Below are 21,001 nucleotides of genomic sequence, written 5' to 3' on the forward strand. Positions count from 1 at the left end.
GTTGGAGCCCCGTTTCTCCTCTGTCGTGACGTCACGGTGTCACGTGTTATTGAAGGCGACACCGCCGCGCCTGAGGCGCTGGGTTGAGCTCTAGCAATATGCTTCGCATAAAACTGTTAGCACTGCCCATTGCAACGCGTTCTGCCAACGACGAACCTAACCTTGCCTCGTGTGTTATACACTCAGAACGTAGCCTTATGTTTTCATACTTTAACCTCTTAGTATGTCCCCATGTGCTTCTACAGAAGCTTGCTCGGGCCTGACAGCTGAAGTACAATGGGCAGCCAATGATTGCGTATGTGTTGGAACATCGGCTTGGCACACATCTTTGAATGGTCACGTACGCAGTACTGAAAGATATAAGTGCAGCTATCTAAACAGGTGATGCTGCCTCCCACGCGGAGGCCTAATCGCAGCTGGCGCATACGTCTCCTCTCAATGTCTTATCTTATTAATGTGGGGGCTGCCGCGATAGCGTGAGAAACTTCGCCTGCGTGGCATCCGTCGCAGATAACACTGGAAGGGCGTGCTTAGACATTTATTCATATGAGAAGCTGAGTAGAACTAATCAGGTTACTTTTAAGTATTATGATTGATTGATTGATTGATTGAGTGAGTGAGTGAGTGAGTGAGTGAGTGAGTGAGTGAGTGAGTGAGTGAGTGAGTGAGTGAGTGAGTGAGTGAGTGAGTGAGTGAGTGAGTGAGTGAGTGAGTGAGTGAGTGAGTGAGTGAGTGATTTTATCGTCCAGTAGCCCTAATGGTGCCAGGAGAGAAACCGTAGTGCAGATATCCGATTAAATTTTGACCAGCTAGACTTCGTCAAAGTAAACCTACAAATTGGTATTGTAGCTTTCTTGCAATTCGCTCCCATCTAAATGCTGCAGCCGCGCAGAGAAGTCGAGCCCGTGACCTCGTGCTTAGTAGCACAATACTATAGCGGTTGCATTATGGTGGCAGGTGCACTGAATTCGTGTAACCACTCTCTATATTTACGTTTGCCTTCGTCAGCACATAGATTAGGTGCTTCATATTGAGATTAAGCATTCTTCTGCACTTTGTTTTACCTATGCTTCACCTTGGCGACGGCTCTTCAATGGAGGCGAAATGCAAATAAGCTCTTGTACTTAGTATGAGGTGTGCGTTTAGGAGCCCCAGAAGGTCAAAATTAATCCCAAGTCCCCCACTACGGCGTCCCTCACAATGCGGGCTTTTGGCGTCTGAAATCCCCAATTTAATTTTCACGTAGGTTCTATACGGAAGCGACTAGGGCCATGAGTTCTACATAAACATCATGCTCGGGCGTCGGCAGCCTGTCCTACGGTCGTTAACGTGACTTGTTATTTTTGTGACAAAAAAAAATAACTTTTCTAATGTCGGTGAAGAAGAAGAAGACCACGGAGTGCAGGCGTGCTTCGTGTCGGCTCCTCTATTTTCCTATGTTTTTGGCGGATTATCGAGCTTCTCGTGGTAATTCTTCTTACCAGCGATCGGCGGACTCTTCAGGACTCCCCCGACACCAAGTTTCGCCAGGTGGGCCCATCTTCTGGCCGATAAGCAGCGCCTTTTGTCCCCTTTGTCCCACCACGCAGGCGGGGCGAGCTAAGCCTATCTCCACGTAGGCTACTATTGCCCGGCCGCCGCGGCGGCGGGGCGTGCCAAGCCTACCGTGCCGCCGGACCTCATTGGAGCTCCCAGACTCCGACGGCAAGGTGCCAGGCCTTTCCTGACGTTCAATGGAAGTTGTACAGGTAGAAGGAACAGATATTAGGCCGGAAGATTTCGGCAAGGGAGCGGGGTGGTGCGATGTCAAGAGGAAGAAACAGGCCGACGGTGCGACCGAGTCGGCGCATAACCAGCATGTGCACATGCAGCCACGGACGGTAGCCACATCGACTACGGGAGTCACCACAGCGAAGTACAAAAGGAAGTACGCCCGTCAAGTGAAGCAGGTTGCCATGGCAAGCCGAATGCCAGAGTTGCCGCCGGACGATTGCAAAATCGTCGTACGCCCTCGAGGCGGCTTCAACGTGCGCGATTACGGCACGGATCGCATTTACTGCTGCCTACGTAACGCGGCGGGTGTAGGCAGAGAAGCGGCCGGCGAAGATAGCATCTGCCTCAACGTTAAACAGAACGTGGTGGTGCTCAGCACGCCGTCTGAAGACAGAGCCAAACGCTACGGAGCCATTAGCAAGCTGTGCATCGGAGACCGAGAGTTCGAGGCGAATAGCTATCAAGCCGCCCCGGAGAACACTTCCAAGGGCCTGATTAGGAACATTTCCAAGAGCGAGAGCCCGGCAGACATCATCGCTAATCTAGTGACGCAGCGCAACCCCGGAGTGCTGCACGCGAAACGCATGAGCAACACCGACAACATAATCGTTTTGTTCGACGGATTCCACGTACCGAGATACGTATATTACGGCTCCATGCTCGTCAGATGCTCCCTCTACAGGAAGCAGATTGACGTGTGCTACGAGTGCGGCAGGCTGGGACACCGCGCCGACGTGTGCCCCAATCCCAACGACAAGATTTGCCGTGGATGCGGACGCAACAATCCGTCGCCTGACCATCAATGCGAGCCGCGGTGTCGACTGTGCGGCAAGGGACACTTCACGGGAGACCGCAGGTGCAAGGCGAGGTACAAGACCCCATACGTAGTCAAGCGTCGCCAAATAGAGCGAAAAAGACAAGAAGAGGAAGAAGCAGCTACAGCGTACGGCAGCGGTTACAACAGCAGCAGCGACTGTAATGGCAACGACAGCTACTACCTCAATTTTCCAAAGATAGACCGCCATTCAGTCACCGACAACCGAAGAGGACGCTCGACTAGCCGCGGCGGGAAGGGCCGTGCGGGAAAATCCCGATCTCGATCCCGCTCTCGCAACCGAGCACAGAGGCCGGGAAGTACGTCGATGACGCGCGGTGGCGGCGGTCCGGGCACCGCAGCTGTGGGCCACATCAACCAACAAAGTCAGCAGCAGCAGCCATGGCAGCAGCAAGTTCACAGGAGCGCTGGGCAACAGGTGAGCTGGGCGGCTGTCGCCGCTTCTCCCGGCGGCGGAGGCGCTTCGGCGGGCCGCTCTGGCGGGCCCGCTGTTGGCGGCGGCGGTGGGAACGAGCTCGAGCGAGCGATAGAGCGAGTCCTAAAACAACGTCTAGAGCCATTAGAATTGATAATTGCAGAGCTTAAACGCGAAAATGCGCTCCTTAGAGAGGAGAATATCAAATTGAATGGCGAGGCTCCACAACCGCAGCAACCATCGCAACGTCAAACGACGATGCCGCCGACCTCAGCGCCTCGATCACCGACTCCATCACGGCCTGAGCCGGCCGGGATGGACACGGACAACGAGGGCAGCTCGAGGGAGACGGCAGATGAACGCGATGATCGTCCAGTTACCGCGAAAAGGATCGCACTAGATCCCGCAAGACCCGACAGCAAACAGGGATGCGGCCGTTATGAGAAACTACAGAAACGTGTGGACAATATTGAGAAGAGCCTCGAGGAACGTTTTACAACACAGACGGCTCTAATGAACGAAATGTTTAATACCGCGCTAGCTAAGCTCTCTGACCAAATAACACAAATGTTCGCCGCGCACTTGGTGCGCATAGACGACATAGAAACGAGGCTGTCGCCAGCTGCAGGCAGACCAATCAGAACAATGAGCAAGCCATACGCTAGACAGCAACAACACAATCAGCAGCAGCAAATCACGCTCACAGACGTAGAGACGCAACCGCAGCTGCAACCGCAGCAGCAACCAAGTCGCCTCGATAGTGACGGGTTAAATTAAATACAGGCATCACCATGGCTACACACGCAACGAAGCACACTAACACTGGGAAACAACAATACACAATCTGGCAGTGGAACTGCCGGGGCTACAGGAGGAAGCGGGGGAATCTCCAGCAATTCATACGCAGCCGCGAGACGAAACCAGACGTGATCCTTTTACAGGAGACAAACCATCCGGTTAAACTAACTGGCTACAAAGCCATAGACGCGACCGCGACGGAGAACAGGCAAAGAAGGAAACGGGCTACACCCCGCGTGGCGGGCGGCGCTGGGCCGGGGGCGATGGTGCCGCGCCGGCCGTCTCCCCCGCCACGCCCGTTGCCGGTCGCCGCCGTGCTCGTTCGGCGTAATGTCACTGTGGCGCAGCGAGAACTTGCCTGCGTAAATATCCCTCACGTGTTCGTAGAATTAATCCCTAAGAGCGGCCGAGGACTCTTCGTCCTTAACGTGTATAGTAAACCCACGCTGCAGCACAGATTCGGGGACCTACTGCGGGCCGCGCGCGCGGCTTCCGGCGGCGAGCCTCTACTTGTTGCGGGTGACTTTAACGCGCCCCACGGAGCCTGGGGCTACACCCGAGAAACACCCAAGGGCAAACACCTTTGGGAAGACTCGCAAGACCAAAGGCTTGCACTGATCGCGAATCCCGCCGATCCTACACGCAGAGGGAACAGCGTGAGTGCCGATACGTTACCAGACCTTGCGTTTGTTTCAAATGTAACAACAGCGCACTGGCAAAACACGCAGGAAGATTTGGGGAGCGACCATGCGCTGATCGAGATAACGATAGGCACGGGCCCGAGCGGTCGTGGTACTTACCCTGAGGGCAAAGGTCGTAAGCTCAAGCTCGTGAAGTGGGACACGTTCCGCAAGAAACGAAAAGAAGCGGGGCGAGGCGATGAGCCGATTACGGACATAGACGAGTGGACCGAGACGCTCAGAAGGGACGTAGGTGCAGCAACGAGCGAGGTTCCGCCCGAGGCGAACCTCGAAATAATTGACAGCAGGCTCCTACACATGTGGGAAGCAAAGCGAGCCCTCCTAAAGAGATGGAAATGCCAAAGACATAATAAGGCGTTACGCAAACGCATAGCGCAGTTAGACAGAGGCATCGAAGAACACGCACTTCAGGTATGCAGGGCACAATGGGAAGACACGTGCAACGGCCTCGAGAGGCAGATGACGGGGGCGAGCGCTTGGCGCCTTTTTAGACACCTATTAGATCCGGAGGAGACTCGGGCCGCTCAAGGCCACAAGACTCGTAGACTCTTAAGAGATTATAAAGGCGATAACTTCCTTGACGCCATACGTGACCGTTACTTTAAGAAAGCCGAAAGCATCCAGTACGCTGAGTACGACGGCGTCACAAACAAGAAACTGGACGCGGAATTTAGCGAATCGGAAATTCGGTTAGTCCTGGTCGAACTCAACACTCGATCGGCGCCCGGCCCGGACCGGGTTACCAACAAGACTCTCCGAAACCTAGACGACGAGTCAATCTCCCGACTCGCGGCCTACGTCAATGACTGCTGGCGAGAGGGTTCCCTTCGCGAAGCGTGGAAACGGGCCCGCGTTATCATGATTCCTAAACCTGGCAAGCAAGTTACGCTCGATAATCTAAGACCGATTTCGCTTACGTCTTGCGTCGGCAAAGTCATGGAACACGCAGTTCTCACCCGCGTGACCGACTTTCTCGAAGATCATGACGCGTTCCCGCACACCATGTTAGGATTCCGCCGCAACCTCTCCGCACAGGACGTATTGCTTCAACTTAAACACCAGATCGTACACGACACTACCAGCTCCACTAAGGCAATTCTAGGCTTAGATATTAAAAAGGCCTTTGACAGTGTTAAGCACGAAGCGATCTTAAAAACAATTAGAACATTAGGACTAGGCCAAAGAATGTATAATTACGTTAGAGATTTCCTCACGGGCAGGCGCGCATGCGTCGTCGTCGGTGACGAGGAATCACCGGAATTTCGGACGGGTCCGTGCGGCACGCCGCAAGGATCCGTCATATCACCATTACTATTTAATTTAGTTCTACTTGGTCTACCGGAGAAATTAACAGAAATAGAAGGATTACATCACAGTCTCTACGCGGATGACATCACCCTCTGGTTTCCCGGAGGGGGATGTGACGGTCACGTCGAGCGAACGCTACAGGCAGGAGTAGATGCGGTTCAGAATTACTTGCGTGGAACGGGCCTCGAGTGCTCGGCTACCAAGTCCGAACTCTTACTCTACAAACCCACAAGGAGAGGTCGTAAAACCCTGCGCGAACAGGAACGGGAATATTCCAAAATACGCATTACATTGGCAGATGGTACTCCCGTACCGCACGTAGAGAAAATTGGAATCCTAGGGTTACACCTGCAGGCAAACGGCCATAACGGAGAGACGGTGCGAATACTTCGTCGTTCGGTAGATGACACCATCCGACTCTTGCGTCGCATCACGAACAGACGCAATGGTATGCGTGAAGAGTGCGCGATCCGTCTCGTGCAGGCGTACGCGATAAGCCGCATGACGTATGTTGCCCCCTACCTGAGGTGGATCGGGTCCGAAAAAAACAAAGTCGAATGCATGATCCGAAAGGCTTTCAAGAGGGCGGTCGGCGTTCCACTCAACGCGAGCACCGACAAGTTTCTAGAGCTCGGAGTTCACAACTCTCTCAACGAGTTAATCGAGGCGAACGACATTGCGCAATACGAACGATTATCCAGGTCAAAGGCAGGTCGATGCATCCTCGAGTCGCTCAGCATCGCGTACCACACTCAGCATGGAGAAAAGATGGCGGTTCCCGCCTCTGTTCGCGACCGCCTGATCATCCCGCCGCTTCCCAAGAACATGCACCCGACGCACCACGCCGGGAGACGCAACAAACGAGCAAGCGACCTTGAGAAGAAGTTTGGTAACAGCAACGAGGCGGTGTACGTAGACGCGGCGCGATATGGAGGAGTGAGAAGCGCGCACGCGATAGCGGTTGTAGACCGCTCGGGTAGGTGCCTCGCGAGCGCCACGGTGACCACGGGACACACGGAAGCGGCCGAAGAAGCCGCGATAGCCCTAGCGCTCGTCGCGGTGCCGAACGCTGCGATCGTGATCAGCGACTCGCAGGCGGCAATCCGCGGCTTCGCGCGCGGTCGTGTCTCGAGGGAAGCGGCCCGCATACTCCAAATTTCTGACGACGGCGACTCGTCATCGCCCTCGCAACCCCAAAATTCTACGGTCTTCCTCCTCTGGACCCCGGCACACACCGATGTTCCGCTAGCGGGAAACGAGGCGGCCCACGCCACGGCTCGAGGTCTCACACGCCGAGCCGCCGCTGATTATGTGGCCGCCTCCGCCCCCGAGAGCGGGGCATTGGATCTGCCGGATCGGGACACTACAACAGAAACACAGCAACAAGAAACACACTGGGCGTGGGGCGATCGCCTAACCACGTTCAGAGACCTCACCCAACACTACAGACTCGAAAGACGCAGATTCCCGCCACCGCACGATAAACTGAACAGGAACGAGGCCGTGACGTTACGCTTGCTCCAGACACACACCTACCCTAGCCCCGCTATCTTACACCACTGCTATCCGCGTTTGTACCCAACAGACGCGTGTAAAACATGCGGACGCAGAGCAACGCTGCGACACATGCTCTGGGAGTGTACCGGCAACAACGGTAATCAAAGCAGCTCCGTTGGCGACGCGTCCATAATCGCGGCTGTTGCCAGAGTAGAAGGCTCGAGCTCCGTTCTTCCCGACGCCGCCCCGGATGCGGGAGCCGCCGGGGACCTTCTCCGTAGGCGTCGCCGCCGCTGGGAGGCGGCTATCAGAAGTTCAGAGCTGGCAGACCAGCTCTGGGCCGTCCGGCAAGCCGAAGATGCCGCTCGAGTCCAAGAACTTCGAGCCGTCACCTGAGGCCACCACATCAAGAACTGCCGGACTATTCCTTACCAAAGTTTCTTCTTCTTCTTTCTAATGTCAAGGACCTAAGGGCTACTACAACATAACACACGAAATCAGATTAGCTGAGGTGTTTGAGATGTTTTCGCGTTTGGAATTATCTCAGCGGTTGTAGCAATCGACCGAAAGGGTAAACAAACTCTTCTTGTGAGGTCGACGAACGCGCCTGTGTCGGCGTCGTGCTCTGTTTCCCGGCGAGAAGCATATGTCGCGGCTGACGTCTGACGCTTTTACGAAGGTCTGTCATCAAGCGTATATATCGTTGACGTCAGTATTTTTGAATTTTGCAGTAGGCATTTCGCTCGTTCGTCATGGTAAGTTCTTTGTACGGGTAGATTTTTGATTCTCCGAAACGATCGTAAGTATGCCGGAATGCTCACGACATCGCTGTAGAATCCACGAACTCGATGAAGGTTTCTTTATGCGGTAAGCGTTTATGCCGCTGATAAAGCAGAATAAGACTGCTTTACTCCGCATGAAAGAGAGTTTGGTCGAAATACTTCAATCATCAATCTAGTATCGACATTAGGCTAATGGAAGCACCAATGAATTTATTTACGTTTCTGGCAGTCTGAATCGCGAGAGCGTTTAACCAAAGAAAGGCTATTTTATTCCTCCGATAGTTCGTTTTTTTTTTTTGGCCAGAGAAGAAGGTTTGGTATTCGCAACGCTGTCTTGCTGTTTCTAAGCGATTCTGAAATGATGATCTTCGTTTCGAGCAACACCAGCAGTTGCATGTAGTTCTTTCTTTATTTATGTTTAATTTCTTTCTTTTTTTTTGCTTTCGCGTGGCACCAGTGAGAGCAGTTAAATGGTGCGTCGCACGAGGACAAATGCCGGATCCAAATTCGCGGATGTATAAGACAGCCAGATATTAAACAAGAAAAATGAAATTGTATTCCGAAGTATCGCGTGCCAAAACAACGACGTGATTATGTGGCCCGCCCTGCTCGGCAGACTCCTGGTTTGTAGCGACCGTCCGTAACTTCGCTGTCACCGCCGTGGAGGTCATTGCTCCCTGCTCGAAACGAAGCGGATGGATGGATGGATGGATGTTATGAGCGTCCCCTTTGGAACGGGGCGGTGGGTTGCGCCACCAAGCTCTTGCTACTATACTGCCTAATATTCTACCTAGGTTAAACAATGAAAAAAGACAAAAAAAAACACTATGAACTACCACGCCCAAATTTTCTGATCCCCTATTGTGAACTGTGCTTTTGTACGTCTCCGTCTAAGCAGGTTTGCCAAGTGGCAGCAGGTGGCGCCTGTCCGTCTAGGGCGCCACCTATTGCCACTTGGCAAACCTGCTTTTATTAGGGAATAGAGCCAGTCGACTCTTCGTTCTCAAACTGTCGAAACGTGCGTTACTTGCCTCCGCTAAACCGAGCTCCCAACAGATTCTTGGTTTTTAGACACCTTACGTTCTTCACCGCACACCTAGGATCTAAGGACACGTGCGCTTTTGCATTCCGCCTCCATCGATGTGCGGTCGTCACTGTCGGAATGAAACCAGCGACCTCGTTCTCACCCACGCAACGACTTAGAGATTGAGCTACTGCGACGGGTAAACCGGATGTCCTTGCTTCCAAAGGTTCTGTTTTTTTTAAATATGTTTTGAACTTGATTTGCTGGATTGCTACGGTTCTATCGTTTACGGTTAGAGGAACCTGGTAGATCTTGGATGTTGTTCTTGTTGCTGCTGTTCTCGTCGTTGTCAATAACTGCAGACGGCATCTCGGGCGTTCTCTGGACCATTCATTCAGTTGCTAATTAACAATTAAGACGACGGGTTATGAGCCTTTTCCGGAAACCATTTATTTCATTATCGAAAAAAAATGCTTGGGCGCGAACACGTGCTCCTTATCGATCGCGAGGCTTCGTCCACCGTAGTTAAGCACTTCAGGAGCCTTACACCTTTTCTCGGAATTGAGCGGCGCATACGAAGTATTGATTCATAAAACGTGGGCCTTTCTTTCGGGTATCCAGATTGCTTAAGACCGCGAAACCTTTGCGTGGGTGGTGGTTACGACATCTTTATTGAATATCATGGCGTGTCGCGTGAGAAAAGCGAATTTTGAACCCTCCTAATATTACCGCCTCTTAGCCGAACCATGCTATAAAGCCTTAATCGAATCGAAACACGTGGGTATGCGCCGGGTATTACGGTCAAGCAATAGTCAGCGTTGAATGATTGCCTAAATTACTTGAAGCGAGGAAAAAACGTGTTAAGGGCGGAGTGAGTGACGTTAAGAGTGAAATGACTAGCGTTATATATATATATATATATATATATATATATATATATATATATATATATATATATATATTATATATATATATATATATATATATATATATATATATATATATATATATATATATATATATATATATATATATATATATATATATTCTCTCGATATAAGCGGACCACCAGGACAATATCTGAAGAAGTCAGCGATTCCGTGGCAAGCGATTAAGAACTTTTGCGAGTGGCAAGGCGGCACAATATGCCAGACAACATCTATGAATTCTGCCAAATCCCATTCTAAGCAATATATGAATCTATGAAGTATGAATTCCACAGTATGGCAGTGGGCGTTAAAATTATACGCATCGATAGTGGAAGCCCGATGTATGTGACAGCCAATGACGGCGTGCAACGCAAGCGCGAAACATCTAGCCATAGTTTTAATATTTGACGAGCTTTCACATTTCCTTCGTGCACACGGCTAATAAAAATCTGACGTACGAACGTGGCGTTCTCCCCCCTACCGGGCAGTTACGTCGATGAATTGTTTCTTTGGACACGAGCGCCCCCCTGTAACGTCTTCGAATGACGCTGGAAAGTGCGGGCGTGCCAAATAAACCGAGAATTCTAGAAATGGCGTCCCAAGGGCCTTGGGGGCCCCCCAACAAGATAGCGGGCCACAATTGAGCAAGGGCAGAACGCAAGGGTGCCTCGGCTCTTTGTTATAGGCTCAACCCAAAGATGGTAAAACTCGAAAAAAATAGCTTCGATTCCCAAGCCACCGTGGGTGGCCCGCGCGGAGGACGAGCAGTCGCGTGCTAGCCGAGAGATGCGTACGAGCCGCAGCCATCCAGAGCTCGGATCGCTCTGTCGTGTTCTGGCACCGAGCATGGCTAGCCACCAAGCCTCGTATGCGCGGTCACGTTTGAGTCCACTCAAATCGGCATACAACAGTTGGTTGCAGAGCGAACTTGCCGTGTTCCGGGTAATTTTGTGGCCATTCGGAGGCAAGAGACGCAGCGCAGCGCGAAAAGACGCTTGCAGTCGGCGCGGCGTCCTTCAACGGGAACTTCGAACCACCACCTCCACCCCCTCCCCAATCTCCCTGGCTCAGAAAGGGCTGCAACGAGTCGTACAAAGAATAACATAGTCATAATGTTTATTGCGAAATTCATTTCAATGATTTCATTTAGGTTTCGCTTGTAAAGACACTCTTATTTCTTCGCTTTCAAGCGTCTTCTTATTTTCACCGCTGTGGCGTCCCGGGCGCGCAACCGAACGCTGCTCGTGTTCCGGTTCTAAAACTATCATGCTCCTCCAAACCCAAGGGCAACCAACGTAATGTGGCTTAGTGGCCCCAAGTCATGGAGCGCCAATACTAAATCTCCCTATTAAATTGGGAGGTTGAAGGTTCACAATTTACCCAGTGAACGCTATGAAGGGCGTCGTATAGTAGACGGAGCCGAGTTAGCATGAAACACCGGGAGTTCCCTAGGGTGCACTGAATGCGCGGTGCACGAGCGTTTTTGCATATAACCCCCATCGGTATGCTGGCCGCCATGGCTGGAAACGAACCTACGCCCTCTTGATCTGTAGCGCTACGTCATATCGTGCAAGCTATCGAGCGGAATTGTGAGCATATGAGACTGAGACGTTTCCCAGAATTTGTTGTGCGTCTTCTAATCTTCCTCCAGTGCGCAATTCGTCAGCTGCGTACGGTGAGTAAGAAACCGTTCGAGCACATTTCATAATCGTTGGCGTCATCACATATCTATCTACGTCATGTCTACTCTAGGACGAAGGCCTGTCCGAACGATCAATTAGAAACCGTTTTGCGCCAGATGGCCCCATACATACTCTGCCTGCAAATTTCCTGATGTCATCGCAATGCGTAGTTGTCTGCCGCTCTCGAAGGGTTTTCCTTCCCTTTGCATTCGTTCTGTGTGTGTAATACATCATCTGTTGTCGGCCCTATAAACGAATTTAATTGCCATCCCAACTTCCGTTTCAACTCAACTGCGCAGTGAACTAAATCATCTGATACCCCCCCCCCCCCCCCCCGCATTCCATCCCTCTTATTTATACCGCTGACTTTTTCTCGACAATCTCCCCCCCTCCTCTGTCAGTAAGATCCAAAAAAGTTTTGTACAAAAACACAATGAGTGAATGGTAAACAAGCAAAAGTCACAAGAATCTAAACAATACAGAAAGCGCATCCGCGTATTGTCTCGCCTGCACTCTAGGTCAGACTGTTCTTTGATATTGCAAAAGATGAATTCGGCATGAGTAGCACTTCTTCCCGCGTCACCTGAGGAGCGTCAATATTAGTAGGTCTGAGACAGCTGATCTGCGTGCCCATGACGACAGATGTTTTCGCGGTGACGTCAGCAGCGCGATCCCAGCATTCCACCGATCTAGTCATTCGTTTTTTAGTGACGCAACATATCCTAACAACAGTCATGCAGGCGACGCTCAGACATCAAGGCAAATCGTAACGTAAAACACGGTAGCGGACAGAAAAATAAACGACCGACGAGCGTGTGTTTCTTTCTGTTGATTTTTACGTTTCTCCACACTGCAATTAAAAATTCCGAGCGCTCAAACATTTCCCGTCGACTCATTCACGTAGCGCTTCAATTTGTTAAACTTTTCCGCGTCAAATTTGAAATAAATAAAACGAAACGACGCCGTAGCTTCAAGCAAACACGTTCTCATTGTTGCAGGACGGTGAGTCCCAATAACCTTCATGAAAAGGTTCGTATATGCAGTCTATTATTTGCACATAGTTACTTTGCAGTACTTTCGAGAAAAAGAAAACAGAATTTGTTACCGATTCTTTAAGAATTACAAAAAGGATAAAGAAAGTATATGAAATAATTGGACTGGATACGAAACGTTTCAGGACGCTAACGACAACCGCGAAGCGTATACTTGAGAAATGCCGAAAAACAGCGAAAGGACGTTTCCCTAGGAAAAAGAAAGATCTAACACAGTCATCACGGCAGTCGACGCATATCTAATGCACGATTTCCTTCCCAGGCACAATGTCCGTGTTAATAGTTTTCGCCTGAGGGTTTTTCCACGGATGAAAGTTGTCGCGCGCTGATTGGCTGCGACCCACGCTTAGGCTCTGGTAACCCGTGCAAGGAATTCGATTAGAGCGCCTGCAGCGAACACTTTGGAAACAGCGGAACCGACAACACGCCACGGAAACGGCAGCTGAGTTGATCGGCAAACACGAAAGGCGCGTGGATTTGCCACGACAGTGAAACACCGCGAGCGATTTCGTCTTCGCTTGTCTATGGCCTGCTAATGCAGCGCTGTTCGGAGCTTCGTTAATGTTTTGCTTTGCATGCTAATTATAAGTTTGTTCAAATCGTTCGTTCATTCCACCGCAGGTAGTTTAGCACGCGTTACATATGGGAGATATTACAACCTAAGAAGGAAGGTACTCCAACGCTGTATTCCTAAAGAAAGGGCAGTTAGGGTAACGAGCCGGGCTCGCTGGTTACAATTCAAAGGGTGCACTCTTCAAGCGGAACGAATACACATGGCGTAACGAACAGAAAACACGAAGCAAGTGCTAGACTATGAACTGATGATTCTCTTACAGATGATACAAAGTATATCTAGAGTGCTGAGTGATGCAAATGCGTCAATCGGCGAGCATGGCAGTCGGCGCTTTCTGGGCCATCGGTACCACCACTCGGCTCTGGGTGATCACGGTGAACGCTGGGTAAACGCGGTCTCAACGTGTAGCAAAGGTCACTCGCTTTCGTCTTGTACCACACTGCGTAAAGTCGGCGTCCGCAGCGCCCACAGGTGGAGCGAAAAGCACCCCGTTTAAATCGCTTGAGCGCAAATGCATCGAAACATCAAAACCACCGACAAATGTAGCGATGGCCATTCGCGCATTGTAGGCCGGTTCGAGACACGCTACCGAAAATGTGATTTTTGCCGCCAATACATAGGTGGCATTCTCAGACAGTTGTGGCGTTCTCGTGCTACGTGACACGCCTCATAACCTTATAGTCAAATCACTCGCGGATGTTACGAAAAACGCTCCATGCTGCAAAATCGGATGTGCACTCGCGCATATTCAGCAATGATGAGCAGATTGATGATTCCCTGCCAGCTACGCTTTTACAGCGCTTTTATCTGTAGTTTTCATGTACGTACGCGCATGCTCTTTCTTTTCTATTGTGCTTGGTACACCTCTCGTTAATAGCCAAGTGGTAGTTTTCCTCTTTGTGTGAACGTGTTCGTGACTATTGCTTCCGGTGGAAGTCCATCCTCCGAACCACTTCTTATAAGCCACCAGACATCACAGAGAACGAGACAGCCGAGACCGAGTGTACGTCGCTTCAGACCATTCCTACGGGATTGCACGCCATCCCTGATGAAAGTGACGTGACCATGCTGATAAGTTTCCACGAACACATAAAAAAAAATTTAAAGGTTGCTTTGGCAGATAGGACCATTTTAGTCCATGAGCTGGTCTATACTGCAAAGGGTGAACATTACTTGCACAATAACAATGAAAAGAATAATTGACTCATTAACAGAAATTCACTAATTAAGTTTTTAACTAATTGCCTTATGTACAAATTCTAGACGGGGAGTTCACTAGTTGAATTGACTTGGAACGAATTCTTGGGATGGCACCAGTTCTGAGATATTAATTCCCGTACTTTGCGGAGAACAGTGTTGGAGTTGCACTTATTAAAACTTCCATTGAAATCGAAAGTACAAGCAAAACTTTCGAGGACGCTTGAACTTCGCCTGGAAGAGTTAAACGCGAGATGATTCAAAGATCCCTGACACGCTTCCTGGCAACTGCATCTTGTGCAACCGTAATGCGGCGAACGCTATGCACGAAGGCAAGCCTTCTGGTAGAAACGCGGCCTCTTCTGGGGGCCACGATGTGGCGGACTCAAAGGCCATCAGGAGTTGTTGCAATGAACCGAGCGCGCACCTTTATGGGCCTTTGATATTTGCACGCTCAAATCTTGGACGCCATCGCCGCTCTAGTAATGGTAGAAACGCTTAAAAAGGGGTTTGTGTTTTTTTTTTAGTTTTCGCGTAACAGAATTATGTTTTCTCGTACATTAAAATTACATTCCGATGCCATCATGCCTACATGTTGTGTGCAAGTCGTACTTTACGTATTTTATGCGTATTTTAGCTTGAGAAATTCAATTAGTTCAACAACTTTATTGCCCCAGGTGGAGGGCCCGGGTATGCGTGGTTCCAAATTACTTCTGCCGAAACGAGGTCCGACGTGGGACGTCGACGCCGGAATTTGTGCGGCATGAGGCCTTTAACGCTATCGCGTTTATATGCAATATGCACATGCAAGTGAATAGGTATGCCATAATGCAAAATATACAAAAAGAAATTGGCTTGTTTTGCTTTGTCAAGTGCATGTACGGACCGCGTCCGATAATTTATCGCCCAGTGTAGTCACGCCGTCTGCCATAGGTCAGGCAGGCGGCCCACTCGCTCGCCCTGGACCTTTCCCGGTGCGGTATTGGGCAAACGCTTGCACGGCAAACCGGAGTAAAGCGGCGGCGCTAATTTACGGTTGCCCTTTAGCTACGTCCGGGCCACCATTAGTTGTACGCAAGCAGCGCGCCTACGCGTTTCGTGCGAAATCTATTAACTCGGTCGGACCATTTCTGTGTGCGCCCTGCTATCCGTCTCATCCCTGTTTGTGATGGTTGCTGAAGAATTCGCGGAGCTCGCCAGCGCTCCTCTAACGAGATTTGCCTCTGCATACTCAGAACATGTGGTTGCGCGCACTCAGGAGCAAAAATTATGTGTGCTTACGAGACCACTCATGGGCTTGAGTACTCGCATCGGCCGGGTTATATATACTGATGTTCACAATCCTGTTGCGCCGTTTTCCGGCTGCTCGAAGGAAAACTACAATAAAAACAACCTTCGTTGGATGAAACTTCTGCTTCTCAGCAGAATTTCGTTAATGGGTATGCACGTTACGATGCAAAAACTCAAGCATCACGTGAACGACGATGCACAGAGTACTTAGGCATTCAAATGGTGCGCTGTATCGTATAACGTCGGGCCATTATCGTGGACACTTGGGTATTCCGAGTAAATGGACATGTAGTTTTGCTTCAATGTCTCGCGACATCTGTGAGCGTGGAGCATGAATAGGAAGAAAAGTAATAAGAAGCGGTGGTGACATTCTGAAATTTATCACAGACTACGTTTCATAGATCGTTCGTCCTAGGAAAAGCGACGTCTGTGCTGCCATGGTGTTATTTGAAAGGGAAGACGCTGCCTGGCTGTGCACACTTGTGAAAGAACAGCCAAAGACGCTTAAAAGGAATCAACAAAAGGAAGCATAAAAAGCCCCAGAGAGTGTTGCCACTGCGATGGTGAAGCTCTGGGAGATGGGGCAGTTTCTTCTTTCCTGCTGTGGTCGCACACGCTCTTAATTTTATGCACCGAACACACAGATGCGTGAAAGAAAGTAAGTAATAAATAAGGGATTCTTCCTCAATAAAATCAACTGTCGTTCGTGCTACAGACAGCCAGAAAATATTGTTTTGTCAATGTACATTGGCGCTGGCGGCAATCATTCGTTCAAATGATATAAAAATGTATAAACATAATCTGATTTGAGAATATCATTTTCGAAATGAGGAGATAAAATTTGAGAAATCTACATCCTGGTTGTGAGAAACGCCGGATGTATAAGCTCTGGACTTACTTTGACCATTCACCTCTGGTCACCGTAGCCGTGGCCCAACAGTTAGTGCTCGTGGATCGGCTGTGGAAAGTGCGTGGTTCGATCTCCGCTGTCGGAGGCCCACCGGTAAAAAAAACAGGTGCAAGCGATGCCCGGCCAGACGCCAGGTTGTCAAGAGGTGTGGTACTGATTGGGGGAAGCTCCGGCAGCCAGTCAGGCAGAGGGTCGTGTCACCGTGCAGGGCGAACCGTGTGGCCGTAGTCAAACCAGACTACGCGGTAGCCAGTTGGTCTCAATGCACTGTGTTCCGTGCCCGCTGTTAAGCCATCTATGGTCAAACAGTAACACAGTGTCTTTTTTTATTATTTTCTAATTCAGACTCCATCAGAAGGCGACCCCAGGCGTCAGAAATGCAACGCACGACCTTCTGCAGACGGGAAAAGTCTTGTAGCCACTGAGGCATTGCGGAACATTTTGTGTTTCTCTTAAAAATGTTTCGAAATCCTCGAGCGCGAATACCGGTGTACTCCTTGCACAAAGAAAACATGATGGTAGTGCACTTGCTCGGAAAAGACCGAAGGTCTGTTGGATATTGACGCGTGTACTTGTTTATCATTACCGGGTGACCGCTTGTCACCGCCTAATAAATGTTATCGCACAGCGCAGGACGCGTCTGCATGAATCGGAAGTTTCTGGAACGTTATCGATGATTCCATCAGCTGTCTGTAACCGAACCTTGTGTAATCTTATTGCATGTATGCGTGAAGCGAATAGTGTCGAATTTTCTGGAAGACATGTGGGTCCCAGCGATTACTCTGGAACATTCGACGACTCATGTATAAAAGCCGGCGCGCTTGACCAGCTAATCAGATTTTCGACGATCGCCGACTGTGTTCGCCGCTATCATCGTGCTTTAAGTGAAGCCTATTTTTAAGGGCACAGGTTCGCCCAATAAAACACTAGTTTCGCCATTCACAGTTTTGCTGCTGTCTTCACCGTCACTACCACGTGACAACATATATTGCCAGGGGGGGGACACTCCTCGGTTCCGGTGGCGCAGGAAATTGGCTCCATCTGTGTACAGGGCGACGCAAAAATCCGTTTCCCTTGCATGGCCTCGTAGATCATCGCGCGCACGCGCGCCGATCCAGGTGGCCAAGCCCTTCCCCCCGCTAGGCTCCTCTCCCTACGCCCTCTCTCGTAATACACTCTCAACTCCCTCACCTTCGACTGTCTACGCGCCGCGCCGCCGTGCCATCCCCGCCGGCCCGGCTGCTGCTTAGTCCGCTACGTAACGCTTTATTTTTGTTATCTACTGTCATCGAGATACGTGCGCTGCTGTGCGTTTACCGACGTGGCTAGTTTAGTCAGTTCTGTGTTCCTCGGTAGCTGTGTGCTTGTGCTCCGCGATGTTTCACCCGTTTCACGACTCGTACCGCTCGTGCATCGTGCAGTGGTGCACAAATACCTCAAAAACAAGCCCTGCAAGGTTGTTCCGGGTGCCCAAAGACAACAGGTGAGCGCTCAGACCCAAGGACATCAGAAGGCGCATGTACACGAACACAGCCCTGTCCATTTGTGTACTCCATGAGGCTCCGGACGTCGTTGCGCCTTGATTGTGCTACACTTGCCTCTTCCCGGTAGAGAAAGCTGACAAATAGATGTTCCTCCTCATTGTCACCTGGTCTGTGACTTGTGTTTTTCTGTGCCAAGTCTCATTCTGCAACTTCAGTAACTTGCCCAGCTTTCCATACCGCCCTCAGTGCTTTTTCTGTGTATCACGTTCTACAAACCAACTAACAGCTGAAAAATTACTGTTAGTGTTTGTGTACTATCTCAGTAACCCCCGATGGGAAAACCGCGCGAACAACCTTCATGTGTAGGCATGATACGCTTTTTTTTCCTCTGGAAAGCATGAGCATTGCAAGTGTCCTACATGCAGATTTTTGCAGTTCATGTTTATTATACAAGGGACAGCCCAGGAGGTACGACTTAGTGCCTTAAGTGACGTAATTTTACTGCTAAGCATTGCATTCGGGTAGAAAGAAGGGTCGTGTTGGCTTGTTTTACCTGGTCTTTGATTGAGGAATACGCCTTTCTGCGAATGTTTTCTATGTGCTGCTGCAAAAGCCGACTATCTCCTGTTCCCTTGCCACCTTTACTCAAGTTGTGACCAAGTGCGAAATAATGTGATAATGTTTGTTTCAGTTTTTAGTACGATGTTATTTTTTTCTGCCATGTTTTTTTCAATTTGTTCAGTAGTAATGAACATGTCAAGCATTTCATATATTTTCGTGCAGATCTATAAGTGAGCTTTCTTTTGGTATGGCTCTCAATCAAACAATGTTAGCATTTTATTCTATCTTTCAGGTGTTTTGCGTGTCCTTGTTTTTGCCATTACTAGTGAGTTTTCCCTTTTTATAGTTGTCATGACTACGTCATACACGTCGTCCAATTTTGTGCAATATCTTAGTGCACATATCAGGAGCTCGTCTACATTTAGGTCTTGAGGACGTTATATAAAAATGTTGTTTTTATATGTGTATACATGGAATGGCCTTCGCGTTTTCTAGCGCTTTCACTGCACGCTTTCTTTTGTTATTTCACCATCTGTGAACTTTTGTCTTTAGTACTCTTGTATATGTCATGCACCTCTCACTTTTGCTCATTTTTGGAGCGTGTATCACACCACGTTGTAAGAAAAATCTCTTTTCGGAAACGAAGTCAATAAAGCGAGGCTAAACATCTGTTGTGTTGGAAGTAGAATTTTTTTTATGTCCCGCCACATGCTGGTATAATATAAGTATGGGCAAGACTGCGTGCGTGCCAATGCATAGCCCACGGCGCACCACGCGCCAGCTCGCAAGCAATGCCAATGCGCCGCGTAGCGCGCGCATTGCTTGCGAGCTGGCGCGTGGCGCGCGGTAACAAGCGCGCTATAAAAAAGAAAAAACGCGCCGCTTACGGGTAAAAACAAAAAAAAGTGAGCGGCGCGCGCGACATGGGGGAAAGAGAGAAAGAGAGTGGAGCGGGTCGGCATAATAAAAACAAAAAGGAAAGAAAAACGTTTGGGAGAGGAGGCGCCGCGCGGCTGCTGTTGCTGTTGCCATGGCAACGTAAACAATCATGTGCGCCGCCATTTTGCCTAATGCGTCGCCCCTTGATTAGGGCCGTAACTGAAGGGGACCTTGGCGCTAGCGTCGAAAGAGCGTCTGCTCAAAAACGGCCAATGGGATGTATACGGAGTGTCCGCCCCCTGATATTGCTGTGGGCGTAGTGTAGGAACAAGAGGGTTTACCCTGACAGTCGAGGTCGGCACTTTCTCAGCCTGTTACATACATATATCGTCATCACACCTCTCAAAGTCAAATGTCGCGAAGATAGGCAGCTGATCGCCAGAATACGCTTAAACCACTTGCATAGAGTTCTGATGGACTTCATATATCCAGCAAAACTGAAAGCTGCGCAAGTTGGTGTGGTTCCGTCCTAATGCAAAATTGGGCGAAAAAGACGTACACATAGACGCAGAGATAGCGCCCGCGTTTGTCGTTTCTCTCTTTGTTGTCTACGTCTTTTTCGCGCACTTTTTCATTAAGATGGACTTCATATCCTGCCTCTGTCCGTCTTTATATCTGGTTTCATGTCCGATATAATTATTTTGCGTAAACAATGCCCAGGTAATCTCGAAAGGTAATCTTTTGATATTACCAGGTAATCTTTTGAGGGCAATGTGTAATATGTGGAATATCTTGTACAAAGGATCTTAGTAGTACATATATTTGGCCCTTCAATATAGAGCACAATGCGTCGTCGCTTCGCTCCAAAGCCTGTTAAATTCAAGCAGTTACAGTTTATCGTAATAATCGACCTTGCGTGCAATATATCGGACCCGTGTTAGCGAAAAATTTTATTGTGAGCAATCTCTTTGTAACGCCGGATAAAGGGCAATCGAGAAAGAAGAGCCTGATCACACGCATCCGGTAATGCGATGGTCTGAGATTTATGGTACATTTTCGAATTGGTGCTGTCGTCTCTGTTATACTCTTACACTGGCGTAGCTAGAGTAACAACATACTTCCACTTGTCTTCGCCACTTCGCCATCAACTTTGCTTCTAACTGCACTTCCGGATTTCTCTTCGTTGCGTTTGCAAAGATAAAAGAGAGAAATAGACCTTTGCTGAGCCCCATTTTACGTCCTGTGCATGTATCAGCTATGGGGTATAGCTGCCTTTGAGATAAGCTCTTAGTTTTTCCAGTGTAAGAGGT

General features: G+C 49.6%; 2 protein-coding genes across 3 annotated transcripts in view; both read left to right on the forward strand.

Annotated features, from left to right (window-relative positions):
- Positions 1 to 21,001, forward strand: part of LOC135899725 (synaptotagmin-1-like) — a 270,674-nt gene that overhangs the window by 33,416 nt on the left and 216,257 nt on the right. The gene's annotated exons all lie outside the window — the stretch shown is intronic.
- Positions 1,391 to 9,045, forward strand: LOC139050338 (uncharacterized). Its single transcript, XM_070526572.1, has 3 exons — positions 1,391 to 1,530; positions 1,620 to 3,513; positions 9,008 to 9,045. Exons 2-3 carry the CDS (start codon positions 1,734 to 1,736, stop codon positions 9,043 to 9,045), a joined length of 1,818 nt encoding a protein of 605 aa, XP_070382673.1. The 5' UTR covers positions 1,391 to 1,530; positions 1,620 to 1,733.

Source organism: Dermacentor albipictus, chromosome 10 (genome assembly GCF_038994185.2).
Source record: "Dermacentor albipictus isolate Rhodes 1998 colony chromosome 10, USDA_Dalb.pri_finalv2, whole genome shotgun sequence".
Lineage (NCBI taxonomy): Eukaryota > Metazoa > Arthropoda > Arachnida > Ixodida > Ixodidae > Dermacentor > Dermacentor albipictus.

Bases quoted from the DNA above. Each gene is read 5' to 3' on its own strand.
- LOC139050338 (XM_070526572.1), top strand. From the start codon at position 1,734: ATGGAAGTTGTACAGGTAGAAGGAACAGATATTAGGCCGGAAGATTTC. The intron at 3,514-9,007 runs GTTTTACAACAC...CCGTCTAAGCAG, and splicing joins TGAGAAGAGCCTCGAGGAAC to GTTTGCCAAGTGGCAGCAGG.